At 36.4% G+C, this 13,564-nt stretch overlaps 1 protein-coding gene across 3 annotated transcripts in view; it reads left to right on the top strand.

Moving 5' to 3' along the window:
* KIAA1328 (KIAA1328 ortholog) overlaps window positions 1-13,564 on the top strand; it is a 562,551-nt gene that overhangs the window by 466,873 nt on the left and 82,114 nt on the right. For all 3 annotated transcript variants that reach the window (XR_004230870.1, XM_031946042.1, XM_031946041.1), the window contains one exon: window positions 11,155-11,336. Coding sequence is in view for 2 of the 3 variants with exons in the window: in XM_031946042.1 (XP_031801902.1) it covers window positions 11,155-11,336 (182 nt within the window). In the remaining variant the exon portion in view is untranslated. The remainder of the gene's footprint in view (window positions 1-11,154; window positions 11,337-13,564) is intronic.

Here is a 13,564-nt window from a genome sequence, read left to right as displayed (position 1 = left end):
TTTTTTTTCTTCTCTCAATTAGTCAAATAGAGTCCTTCTCCCTCTCCTTCCTTCCAGCTAATTCTATTCATTAGTTGTTTACATTTCTTTTTTTGGGGGGGGAGCATTCTTTTCCAACAAGCATTTTCTCACTTTTACTTTTTTTTTTTTTTTTGGTTAGCTATTAATTTTGTGTGCTCTAGACTTTTATTCTCTTGTTCATGGTCCTCATACTTGTTTAGTAGCTCTTTATTCTCTGCATTTTTCAAAGAATCAAAACTTCCAAGGCAGCCATTGAGGATTCTTCCCTCTAAGCAGTTTTGGTTACAGTCTTTTGTATAGTTTGCACTATGGATTCCCCTTTTCTCTTGTGATTTGGTTTAAGAAAAAAAAAAATAATCCATTTCCCACAGATGACAGAACAGTGCTACCATGATAGGATCCCCTAACCCCATATATCTTATCAGGGAGCCCACCACTGACCTGTGCTCTCCCCCAATTACCTTCCTATCCCATCTGCCTCAAAATCTCTTCCCTTGGTCCATACCCTCCTTCTCAAGTCCACTCTTCCCCCCCCCCAAGTTATTATTTTAACATCAATTCTTTATCACATTGTCCCCATCTGTCTTCATAGAATATCTTTCTTTGCCCATAGAAATATGCATCACCACCAAAACATGGCTTCCTTCTCTCATCCTTTTTAAGCCTCCCCTCCTCCTCCCCTGCTCTCCTGCAGACTCTTCTCTTTCTGAGAACCTAAGGGATCACCATTTATTCATTGTTAGCTCTCAAATGGATCAGAATATATCATGTATTTCTCTTTTTCCTCCTTTTCCCCTCCTTTCGTGAATCATCCCATTTTGTAATAGAATCCTACACACACACACACACACGTGCGCACACATATACACATATATGTATATGTACACATATTTACATACTACACATATACATACATTTATATGTTTATATGTATGTACATTAATACATATTCATCTGAAGGCTGGGGGTCATGAAGTTCTATCCATGCTGCCTGAGGTCTGCTTTTCTATCATTACTTCCTGCTGACTTTCACCTTCAACTCAGTCTCCTTGTGAGTATTTAGAAAGAATTTTCTTGATGATTTTTCTGCTGTGACTGATATCATTGCTATGCTTCACTGCTGCATTCATTCACCCCTCCTGCATTTATATTATAAATCTGAGATAGTCAAGAAATGAAAAGTTCTTCAGGTCTGGTTTTCATTCTAAGTATATTTCAAAAATTTTTTTATTATTGAATATCTTTTTTTCCTTTTTGGTTAAACTTAGATTTTCAGCTATGTCATTTTGGGCTATCTCTTAAATCCCATTGCTTTTTAGAATATATTGTTCCATTTCTTCCTGCTTTTTCTGGTCAGTGCAGAATAGTACTGTATTATTCAAATTTTCATTTCTTTGTATTTGAATGTCTTTTTCTTGGTCCCTTCCAGAATTGGTTGTTTCTAAACTGAATTGTTAAATGTAACCAAACACTATGTTGTCTTGGAATTTGCAGCCTTGAGTTTTTTGTTTGTTTTGTTTTGTTTTGTTTTTCCTCCTGGAAACAATCTATGGATTCTTTCAATTGGTATTTCTTTTTTCCTTGGTCTTGACTTCTGGGCAGTTTTCTTGTATTATTTCTTTTGTTATAGTCTTTGGTCTTTTGCCTTGGATTCTTTGGGAGACCTGTAATCTTTAGATTATCTGTATGCTTATGTTTTCAAGATCAGTATGTTTTTCATGATTGGAGAAATATTTCCTTTGAATATTATTGCTTTTTGCTTCCCTTGTTGTCCTTCATTTCTGTGTATTTGCATTCCCAATCAGTCTTCTCTTTTGTTTCTTTGGTGAAACCTGCAATCAGAGATTCAAGTTTTTCTATTCCTTCAGTTATTTCTTCTGGCAGGTCATAAATTCTGCTTTCATAATTCTAATTTCTTTTTTTAAGACATTCAGGTATAAATGCTGTGATTCCATGTTTTTCTCAAATTTCACAGGGATCCTCTATCTTATCGAGTACTAAATTACTTTCCTTTGTTTTATAGTGTTCATTAATAGATGCCTGAACTCTTTTACTAAATCTGGAAGGCATATGTCCTTTTGTTGTCAATATTTTATATGTTCATTTATCTGCTTGTGCTCAGGGTCCTTCCTCCTGAGAGCTCTGGTAACTGCAGTCTTTTTTCTCTTAGTTTCCCTTATTACTTTCTGACTCTTCACCTCAGATGATGTTTTCCCTGAGGAATGAGACTTGGACTTCTCCCACACTGGGCAGTTCACCATTTACCAATCTAGGTCTCTGCCCCAGTTGTCTTTTGGGAAGACAGAAATGGTCCCAGTTGTATGCTGAGATCTTTCCCTCAGATTTAGTAGAATTCTGAAGACCTCAAAGGCCAAGGTCTCCCATTGCATCCAGGGCCATTTCCAGTTGTCCGGATGTATATCTGTCCAGATGGCTCTGGAGGGGAATGTGAAGCAGGTGACCTTGCTCAGCTTTCCCTCAATTCACCTGCATATTGTGCCATCATCTCCTAATGTCATGTCTTTGAGAAGGAAGGACAAACAACAACTTCACCCTATCCAGCCTCTTCCCTCATGGTATCTTTTCTTATTGCCTCTTACTCAGTTCTCTGCCACAAGTTAGTATTCTGCCACACAGGTACTATTGTAACTGGGGTTGATTTCTGTCATTTGTAGTTTTGGGAAGAAAGGGAGGGCTTCAGGTATGAAATTGAACTCTATTTCAAGCCCAGACAAGCCTGTCCTGCCCCTTTCTTTTCTCTTTGTTCCTCTGCTCTCCTAGAGATTTTTGCAGCACAGTGCGCTGACAAGGCATTATCACAGCTTTAGCAAATTCTTGCAGTTTAAGGTTTGGATTTCCACTGCATTGGAAAGTGTGGGTGTGTGTAGGGGAACCAGATTGTATTTTGTTACAAGCTCAAGGGTCAGGTTGGCCTGTGCAGTTTCACTGCTGGCAGCATGATAAGCAGTGGGGTGGGGGTGCTAAATGAGAGCTCAAAGTAAATGTTAGTTCATAGAGTTTTGGGGGTTTTAAGCTTTGTTTGGGTTCCTGGCATCCTAGACCATGGGGACAACTGAAATTGCTTTATCTTTAGCACATAATTTCTGTTGTAGAGAGATTTGTGAGGTTGTAAGGATCAAAGAAAATGTCTAGTTTTCCATCTTATTGGTCACAGTCTTTCCTGTTACTTTGAAAAACACTACCATCCTTCCAGTCTCTTGGAGTCACAATCTGTTGCCAAGTCTACTTCTTCCGTTAAAATTATTTTTCATTTGAATTTTTTATTATTATTAGTTATTTGGAGCTTTTGTCAGGTGCTAGTTGATAACTTCCATTTCTTTTTTTTTTCTTTTCTTTTTTTTTTTATTATAGCTTTTTATTTACAAGATATATGCATGGGTAATTTTTCAGCATTGACAATTGCAAAACCTTTTGTTCCAACTTTTCCCCTCCTTCCTCCTCCTCCCTCCTCCAGATGGCAAGTTGACCAATACATGTTAAATATGTTAAAGTATGTTAAATACAATATATGTATACATGTCCATACAGTTATTTTGCTGTACAAAAAGAATTGGACTTTGAAATAGTGTACAATTAGCCTGTGAAGGAAATCAAAAATGCAGGCAGACAAAAAAAGAGGGATTAGGAATTCTATGTAGTGGTTCATAGTCATCTCCCAGAGTTCTTTTGCTGGGTATAGCTGGTTCAATTCATTACTGCTCTATTGGAATTGATTTGGTTCACCTCATTGTTGAAGAGAGCCACGTCCATCAGAATTGATCATCATATAGTATTGTTGGATAACTTTCATTTCTTTTGAGCATCTTTTGTCCATATACTTTGTCCATTTATCTATTAGGAATTAGCTCCTATTCTAATATATCAATTCTCTATTTATCTTGGATATAAGACTTTCCTTTATTAAAAATTTTTAGTGCAAATACTTTCCCCCTATTGACTGTTTCATTAGGAAAAAATGTGCTGATTTTGTTTGTGATAAACTTTTTAGTTTTATCAAAACTTTTCATTTTATCTTCTATGATCATTTCTGTTGTATACTCAAGAACTCTTAGCCATACTTGTCAACAGTATCTCCTTTGCAACTCCTCTGATTTGTTTTTTAAATTTTAAAAATAAATTTAATTTTTTTTAAACAGGCATTTTATTTTCTCTCCATCTCCCTGAGAAACAAATCCCAGCTTACTACTTCCTATATTGCATCTACCCAAAAATTGAAAGAGGGTACCATTTTAAATAGTGTATCACCTACATATTCAATTGATCAATAAAAACTTATTAACTACCTACTGTGTACCAGGCCCTACGGTAAGCCTACACTCAATTCATATCCCCTCTGTCATGCTATCCTGCATGCTGGTTATCTTGGGTTTTTCAAACCCTTAAATGACATTATTTGAGACACTTGGCATCCCACAGTAATTGTTCATATTGAGATAATCTACTATGTAGCCAATACAAAACATATACCAATGTCAGAGATCAAGATGGGAACCCAAGAGTTATTATATCTCGTTGCAACTCTTCAACAACTATGAGTAGTTTTAAAATAAATTTTATTACAGTCCTTTAGTTGGGCTAGGGCCATGTGATACTATTCTATGATGAATAATCTTACAAAGAAGGTATACATCCTGTGGTGCAGAGTTCTAAAACTTTCTTGTGTGGTAGACTTCTTCAGCAGTCTACTAAAACATGGATTCCTTGGAGTATTGTTTCTAAATGTACACGAAGGATCACAAAGGAAACTGATATACTGAAGTATAGTTACCAAAATTAAAAATAAAAGTTCACAAACCTTAAGTTAAAAACTCCTCTAAGATTATTGAAAGGGCAAAGATGTTCTTGAAGAACATCTTATGCCTACATGAATTCCCATAGTAAGACATCTTGCTCTGGTATCTAGGTTAGATTTCTTATTTAGATTGTGATGGATAAGAGAGGGAAAAGAATAAAGAATAACTACTGGCTCTCAGGTCCCTGGGAAATAGAGAGAGCTTCAACAAATTTCAACAGTCATAAATCCTCAGTGAATACTTGGTATTGTTCAAAGCAATATACTTTGCCAGAGGGTAAGATCATCTAGAGTGCAATGAATTGTTGTTTTGCCAAGCTTGGGGCATGTTGGGGTGCTCAACTAGTGCAGACCTGCTGACACCAGCTGGTGTCTGAGCACTTACCCACAATTATCGTTGCCTCTATGACCTTCGGAAGATGGAAGTCTCCAGATATGACAGAGCAGTTCTGACACCCTTTATAAAGTAAAAGAAGCTTTATTGTTTGGTTACATCATCTTGTCTCTCTGTCTGCTTCCTTTCTCTCCCTCTGCTGTCCTGTTCTTATACCCCTCTCATCTCCCTTGCCAATATGCCCCAACAGCAAGTATGTGTTTGGCTTGTGTATCCAGGAGCCCAACTCCTGAGACGGTGGGGGTGAGCTCAACTTGGTGCATGCTAATGCCTGTCCTGGCACGTCTACAGGGTGTGTACCCTGGACCTGTAGCCAGTGAAGCAGAACTCACACGCGGAGCCTCAACATCCATTCCCAAGAGTGAGCTGACTGAGATCCAACCAGGCAAAGACTACAAGGATCAAGTTTACACAAGACTTGTCTTTGCACAAATTTATTGCCTGTGCAAATGGGGGCACTGTGTGCAAGGTACACGATGAAGGGTCTCAAGATTAATGCAGACTCTTGTTATTCTGTTCCCTAGCATTCTTGTTACTAGGTACAATAGCAGGGGCACAGCCTGCTTATTGGACCTTACCTCTGAGAAACTGGGTTTTTCCAAATACCTTGACAGTTTCAAGGCTCTGCTCTGGTACCACATCTTTGGGGAAGCCTTTCCCAACACGATAATTGTCAGTGGCCTTTTCCTTCTCCAACTATGTTTGATTTACTTATCTGATTATGTTTTTAGAATACAAATCTTTTGAGGGTAGGATTTTTTTTTCATTTTTATCTTTAATTTCTCATACTGCCTTATACAAAGTGTCTATAAGTATTTGTTGAATTAAAGACTTCCAAGGAATCAATATTTATTACTAAGAACTTATCATTGGATTTACAATTTTCTTGGAAAGAATCGTTTTGTTGATGGACTTTCTTGGAAATGAGATTGCAGAGAGGTAAAGAAGTGGAGGTAACAAATAGTGACAAAAGATCTGTGAAATTTAGAAATTCACCTTATTTCTCTGAGTGCAGCTTATTCCTCTGCAAAGTTATAGAATTGGAATAGGTGACCTCTTAATCCATGATCCTATGAAAAGGAGAAAAAATGTCTAGCAGTAGCTTCAGGAGGGTGTCAAGATTAAGTGAAGGATAGGCAAAACCTGGGGATGTTTGTAGTCAGCAGAAAAGGAGGCAGTATATAAAGAGATTGTAGATGATGAATAGAAAGAGAATGATTAAAAGGACAAACTCTTAGAAGAGTGGATAAAGGATGAAATAGAATGACATAAATAGAAGGGTTGGTTTTGGGCCAGGGGAGGGGAAAGAAACCACTTCCTTGTCAGAAATTTGAACAAAAGAAGACAACTTTTGAGGCACATGATAGGAGAGAGAAAATATCTCATAATGAATACCTTTTTTTTTTTTCTACCTAAGGTAAGAAGGTTCTCTGGATGAAAGTGGTATAAGGTGAGCTTGAGGAAAATGGAAACAGCTGTTGGAGAAAATATAATGAGAAAAGGATAAAAGGATTGCTTTGTAGAAATAAGAACCCAGGTGAATTAGTTAATAGATTTGTACTAGAACCTATTGATTCTGTTATATAACTTCTAATTATATTCAATCTAAGAGTAGAAAATTAATGTAACCTAGGATTCAAGTTTTTCAAGAGTGATTGAACAAGGGATAGAGTGACATGTTGAATTGCTTAACTCCAACACAAAAGTTGAAGGGAGGGATGTGAAGGTAGGGCATGGATAGGAAAACAGGGAGGGCAGGGCTCTGGAAGTGGCTGTGAAGATGTGTTCTTATTTCTACTGACCCAGGGTATCAAGAGATATAAGAGAAAGCATACCTAGCACTATAGAAAATGGCCAAAGTTGACAGGAAACAGCTATATCACACTAATGCAAGAAGGGAAGGGCTAAAAGAGGAAAAGGTTCTAACTCAAAGAGAAGGTTGTTAATGGAAAAAGCAGGGATTCAAGGAGGCAAAGTAGAAGGGGAAAATAGAAAACCAGGGACTCTGAATTGTTCAGGTTTAAAATGGCTAGATATGGAAGAGCAGGGAATGATAGCCCCCCCCAAAAAAGGGCTTTTGCCTTGGCAATTTAGCAACACTAAATCACAGAGATTGAGCGAGAAGGAGTTAAGAAGAGCACAAAGTAGTGGCCAGCCTTGTGAAAGGAAAATGATGTTTGATGTGAATCCAACCCTCAAGGGTCAGTGATGATGGAGGTCAGAATAAGTTTGTTCTCCTTCAGATACCATAGTAAAAGATAGATTAGGCCACTAAATGAATAAATATTTCATATGCATTCATATTTGCCAGCAGTCTGTTTTTACGTGTGAAACAGCTGAAGGCCCCTATTGTCCCAAAATCACTTGTAGTAAGTAGATAAGCCAGGGTTTTGAATCCAAGGTTTTTTACTCCAAATCCTGTGTTCTTTCCATTTTGCTACATTGCATCAAATAACTGGGGATAGGATATTTGCTGAATTAACACAGACCATGAACTACTAGAAAGTCTTTGAATCATTTAATCTTGACTTATAGTAGATTTCCCCCCCATTCCTTTAGTCATTGTTTAATCATGGCCTCCTGCATTTTGTATTTGTTGAATTTTCAAGGATTAGATTTTAATATGTGCTTTGGCTTTTAATGCAAATCAAATTGATAACAATAATAATAGCAGTTCACATCTATGTAGCATTTTGAAGATTAAAAAATGTGTTACATATGATCTTCACAACAGCTTTAGATATAGGTACTGTTATTATTCCCATTTTACAGATGAGGAAATTGAGGTAAACAAGGGTAAGTCATCCAGAATCATACAGCTAGTAAGTATCTGAAGCAGGATTTGAACTCAGGTTTTCCTGACTTCAAATCCATTCATTTACAGATAATTAAACTGAGGCTCTAAATGTCAAAGTGATTTGTCCACACAGTTAGTAATATGGTTTGTTTATTGTGTACTATTCTGAACCATAACCTGGCTTGTAATCTTGTTTGATCTCTGTATCTGTACAGAGGCATGCAACATTCTGTAAACAGACATAGTGGTTAACATACATGCCTGAAAATTCAGATCAAAACTCAAACAAGTCTCAAGATTTTGGGCCTCCATGATTTGAATTCAAGTGAAGAAGGACCAAATAGAATTGGCAGTTTATCTAGCTAAAACCAGCAACACTACTGAATATAATATTACTCCAGGTTAGAGGATGTTTTAGCTTCTGCCAAATTGTGGCCTGTTTAGACATAACCCTGAAGAATAGTATTCAAAATCCTTAGAATAATTCTCTTAGAGTGATGAATATCCTTCTTTATTACCTATTTCCCTTTCTCCAAAATCTTGGAATGGAGGCTGGAGAAAAGGATTCTGTGACCCTAATATTAGTATTCAGATATTCAGACAATTCTAGTGGAATTTTCCTCAAGAGTTTCTTCAAATTCCACAGAATTTTTTAGGGTGTGTGTGTATGTGTGTGTGTGTGTGTGTGTGTGTGTAAGTATGTATGTGTATGTAAGTAATAAATAAACTGCCATTTCCAAATATGGGTGGTGTACTTGCATGTTTCTATTTGCTTTCTTGCTTTTTAAAGTGAAAGTTCACTGAATGCAGAGTCTGCCTTTCTATGTGCTATACACAGCCCACAACATTCTACAGAGCTTAGTAAATGTTAAGCAATTGAATATTTTATGATTTTTATGGAAGTTGGGCCCAAGGAGTTTTTAAGAATTCTAGTATAAATTGATCTCTGGCATTTTGATCTCTAATTCCTGTCTTATGTGCTTGAAGGAAATTTTGCTAACTAGATAAGAATTATTTTATTCAACTCAACAAACATCTATTGAATACACATTATATGTAAGGCATTAGATATAAAAAGTTAAATAATATACAGACTTTTCCCTTAAATATATTACAATCTAATAAGATATAAATCTGTTGTTTATAACAGACTAGGTCATTTTCAAAAAAGTTGAAATAGAATGGTATAAGAAATTCGGGATTTGAGAAAGTCTTTGATCTGGGGATGATCAGGGAATACATCATAGAGGGAGTGGTACCAAAGTTTTCCCTTAAAAATATGGAGAAGTTTCAATAGGTAAAAGTAGAAGTAAGGAAAGAAGAGTACATTTCAGTCATAAGAGAGTATGGCGCAGAGACTCAGGAAAAAGAGATAATAGGAAAAAGCCCTGCAAATCCTTTGGTTTTTACCATAACATAAAGTATATCAAAAGGGAAAGTGTCATCAAGCTAGGAACTTGTAAATTAGAAATAAGCTGTGGAGAGCCTTGAATGCCAGAATTAGAAAATTTAACTATATTCAATGATCTTTAAAAAGCAACTAAAGGTAGTTACAAGAGTAACATGTTCAAAGAATGATTTTGTAGGTAGCTATAGGAAAAAAAATTAGAGAAAGAAAAATCTAAGGAGGAAGCCTAGTTAAGAGGCTTTCATAATAGTCAGAGCAAGATATAAAGAGAACTTGAGCTATGCTGGTTGCAGTAGATATAAAAAGAACAGACATACACTAGGTATCACATAGAATTGACAGGATACGGAAAATGATTGGAATGAGGGAGAGGGAATTCTCAAATATAATTATGGGGTTTTAAGCCTTTTTAACTGGATGTATTCAACAATAACAACAAAAAAAGAAAAGTTGGAAGGTTCAGTTTTTAGAAGATTACAAATTCAATTTTGTATACTACTTATGAAGTGTTTACGGTATATCCAAGTGGACATATGTAGCATTTATTAGTGTATTACTGGAGATCTAGAGAGAGATCAAGGAAAGAGATGTACATTTTAAGATAATTGGTATAAAGCTAATAATTGAAAAAATTAGAGTAGTAGTTAGGAAGAATGTATAAAGAAAAAAGTAAGGACAGAAGTTTGAGATCTACATTAATCTACATAAAGAGGATGTCTAAAGAAACAGATTAATAGCCATAGGATGTAAAATCATGAGCATGCAACATCATATAACAAAAGGAAAGAAAGTATCAAGAAGGAAGAATTGTTCAGTACAGTTATGCTGCAGACGGCAAGATAGTAACTAAAAAAAAAATGTAATTGGACAACTAGGTCATCACTGTTTTGGGGAACCGTATTTCAACAAAATAGTGGGAAGAAAAGTCATATTGCAAGGGTCTGAAGAATGAGTGGGTGGTGAGGCAGGAGACAGTAAGTAGAGTTAAAAGGTGTTACTGGTTCAAAGAAAGGGACTTTTTTTTTTTAAAAAGACTAAGGTGATCTTAACATATTTGTACATCCAGGAAAAAGAGCCAGTAGAAAGGAAATAGAATGATATAGGAGAAAAAGGATGTTTCCTAGAGTAAGGTTAAGGAGGAGATGTGAGGGGAAGTTAAGGACATTAGTAAAGAAATCCTATATTAGTAAAGATTTATTATCAGTAAATAATCAGTTTGATTTGTATACCTATTTTATATATGTATATATTTGAGGTCACACAAAAATTTATCAGTCAAAAAGGAGTAACAAGTGAAAAAGGTTTAAGAAGCCCTGCCCTACAGCATCCAGTACCTTTGGCACATAAGGAATACTCAATAAATGCTTGTTGAAGAGAATTGAATTTTAACTCATTCCCAAACAAAACATCCATATTTACCTACCATATGTGATCACAGAAGTGGGGGAGGGAGGAACAAAAGAATAAACATATATAATGTCTTCTATGTCTCATAGTTATGTGCTATGCTAATCAATTTACAAATATTACCTTATTTGATCCTCACAACAATCCTGGCATGTAGGTGCTATTATTATTATCCCTGTTTTACAAATGAGGAAACTGAGGCAAACAGAGTGACTTGGCTGATATCACATGGATAGTAAGTGTCTGAGGCTTATTGTCATTACCTGTTAATGGGTGGTGCTCTATAATAGTTCCTGTGTTTTTACCCCTTGCAGCTTACTGAAGTCGGAGTGTGATGATTACCTGTTAAGAACATCATTGTCCAGCAAAGGAAACAAATTGCTCAGTCCCAGTGAAGGGAACAATACGGGGAAGAAAACAGTTGGATTTCGATCAACTGTAGAGGAAGGTGCCCTTTGGATGTATCAAAAGAATCACATGAGCCAATCCAGAAGAGGTAACTTGAAGTAGGAATGTGGGGAAATGCTGGTGCTTCAAAGCCACAGGGGTTTTGCAGGTCTATTGAATACCAAAATTTCTTTGGACAACCATTACAAGATTTTTCTAATTTAACCCATTCTGGCAAATCTGACATAATAAGCCAGAGTAGCACCAGGTATTGAATGAGTACCTAATAATTATTAATGAAAATGGCAAGGCAATGTTTGTATCTACTGGGGAAATTAACTGCAACAACTGTTCTGAATCTTTGAAGAAAGAATATTTCCCAATTAGAAATAAAAGCAAAACTATTTCAGTCCTCACAAGAAGAATGCTTGGGTATCTTCATTGCTTTAGGAAAATTAGAACCTTGTTTTTCCCCAAACTTTTTCCTCAAGGAGAAAATAAAATTGACAGGGCCTACTGTTAGAGATGTCATCTTCTTAACTCTAATAGCAGCTCTACACAGATGGCTTGCTGTACCCTCTGGCTTACTTGCTACTTAGTCATTCCACTTTGGGGAGTGGAGAACCCAGACTTTCATTTAGGAGGAGAGAAAAAATTGGTATGGTGGTTTCATTGCAGTGCCTAACATAATCTTTTGTTCAATTATGAGCAGTTTTTTTTTTTTTTTTAACTTGTCAGCCAGTCTGTGGAGTATGTCAGCACAAAAATAAAATGGTAAAATGAGAAAAATGTGGCTCAGTTCTCCAAGGGACAAATAACTTGTGTTATTGGTTAAGACCACAGCAGCATTACAAAGCAGACTTTGGAAAGGCACTTTGGGAAAGGTATCATCAGGCCAGCCCTTGCTGTGGTGGAGGTTAATCTCTCCCAGGCCCAGCAACAGAAGCTAGAAGCCTGGAAAGGGCTTGTGTCCAAAAAAATCAATTTCTAATTTGAAACAAAATCATTTTTGACTAACAGGGGTTCAAGACCCATTACTTTTGCTGTATAGTCTGCTGACATTTCAGCACTTTCTGTTGTGCACAATGAATCCTAATAGTCATTTTATAACATTGCTACACCAATCAATTTAACCAAGAGAAAGTCGTTTCAATTCCACAAAGTTTTCAGGAGCAATTTTCACTGATGGTTTTCTGTTTTATTAGCATTATTTTTCCTTTTTTTTTTTCTTTTTTTGGGGGCTTTGCAGTATTTTTGTAGTGAAATAGAGATTTTTCACAGTTGCAAAAAATTTTGGCCAACAGTATTCCTAGGAATTATTAACTTTACACTCACATGTGTTTTTTCTTCTTTTTTCCTTTTGGTCTATAGCCATTAGCAAAGTATATAGCCTTCTTGGTAACTAAAAGTTACTGAAGGCTTACCTTGGAGCTACCCTGCCTGTTGCAGACCCAAATGTACAGGGATTGCAATGTGGAGCAGAATTATTGCATTGGCATTTGCTGTGGCACACCACCATGTTTGGGAAATAAACTTGCCAAGGTGTGCTGCAGTCCAGTTGGACACCCTGTTTATCACAGGGCAAATGACCTAGCACTAATTGCCTAAGTTAAACTGCTTGGTTTAGTGCTTCCTTAATTGGTTTTCCCTCTGTAGCATGCTTGAATTTTTGAATATACTTTTTCTCTCTTTTATTTCCTTTTGTTTCTTTTGTCATTGTCCTTTAGTCATTACAGTACTACACAGGGCATTTACTGCAGGATCATTAATCTTTATTACCAATCTCTTATTCCTTTACCTCTTCCTATCCTCCCCACCATTATGCCAACTTTATTGGAGCTGGTCATATAGAAGAGATTTGATTGCTGTCTTAGTGCCTTTGTATTAGGAAGAATGCATACATTGTTGTCAGAATCACATTTAAGGGGCAAATTGTTTCTTTTTCTCAAATGCTTGAGTTTTCATATTTTAGTTTCTTTTATTGAGCTGTATAGAATAGGAAACATTTACTTCATGAATTGTAAGTTTAGGTCAAGAGCTTCTAGACCTAAGGCATGAATCTGAAAATCCAGTGCCTGCTCTTTTTACTTCTTTCCCTTGCTTTTCTCCTCTGTGCCCACATTCCTCCACATGGCCACAATCACAATTCTCCTTTTCCAACTTTTTTTCTAAGATCCTTTATCAAATCTGGTACCATCAGTCTTTTCCTAGTAAGGCAGTCCAGAAGTAAGGTGCAAGCTTGTGGCTCTTGAACAGGTTTGAAATGACCGAGCTTATGGTTTAATTAGGGCTGCTACTGGTGGGTATCAGTTATCCCAACAGTTTAGAGCTACCACA

The sequence above is a fragment of the Sarcophilus harrisii genome, chromosome 1 (genome assembly GCF_902635505.1).
Source record: "Sarcophilus harrisii chromosome 1, mSarHar1.11, whole genome shotgun sequence".
NCBI classification, from domain to species: domain Eukaryota; kingdom Metazoa; phylum Chordata; class Mammalia; order Dasyuromorphia; family Dasyuridae; genus Sarcophilus; species Sarcophilus harrisii.
Note: the sequence above shows the minus strand (reverse complement) of the source record. Positions and strands in the feature narration are given on the sequence as shown.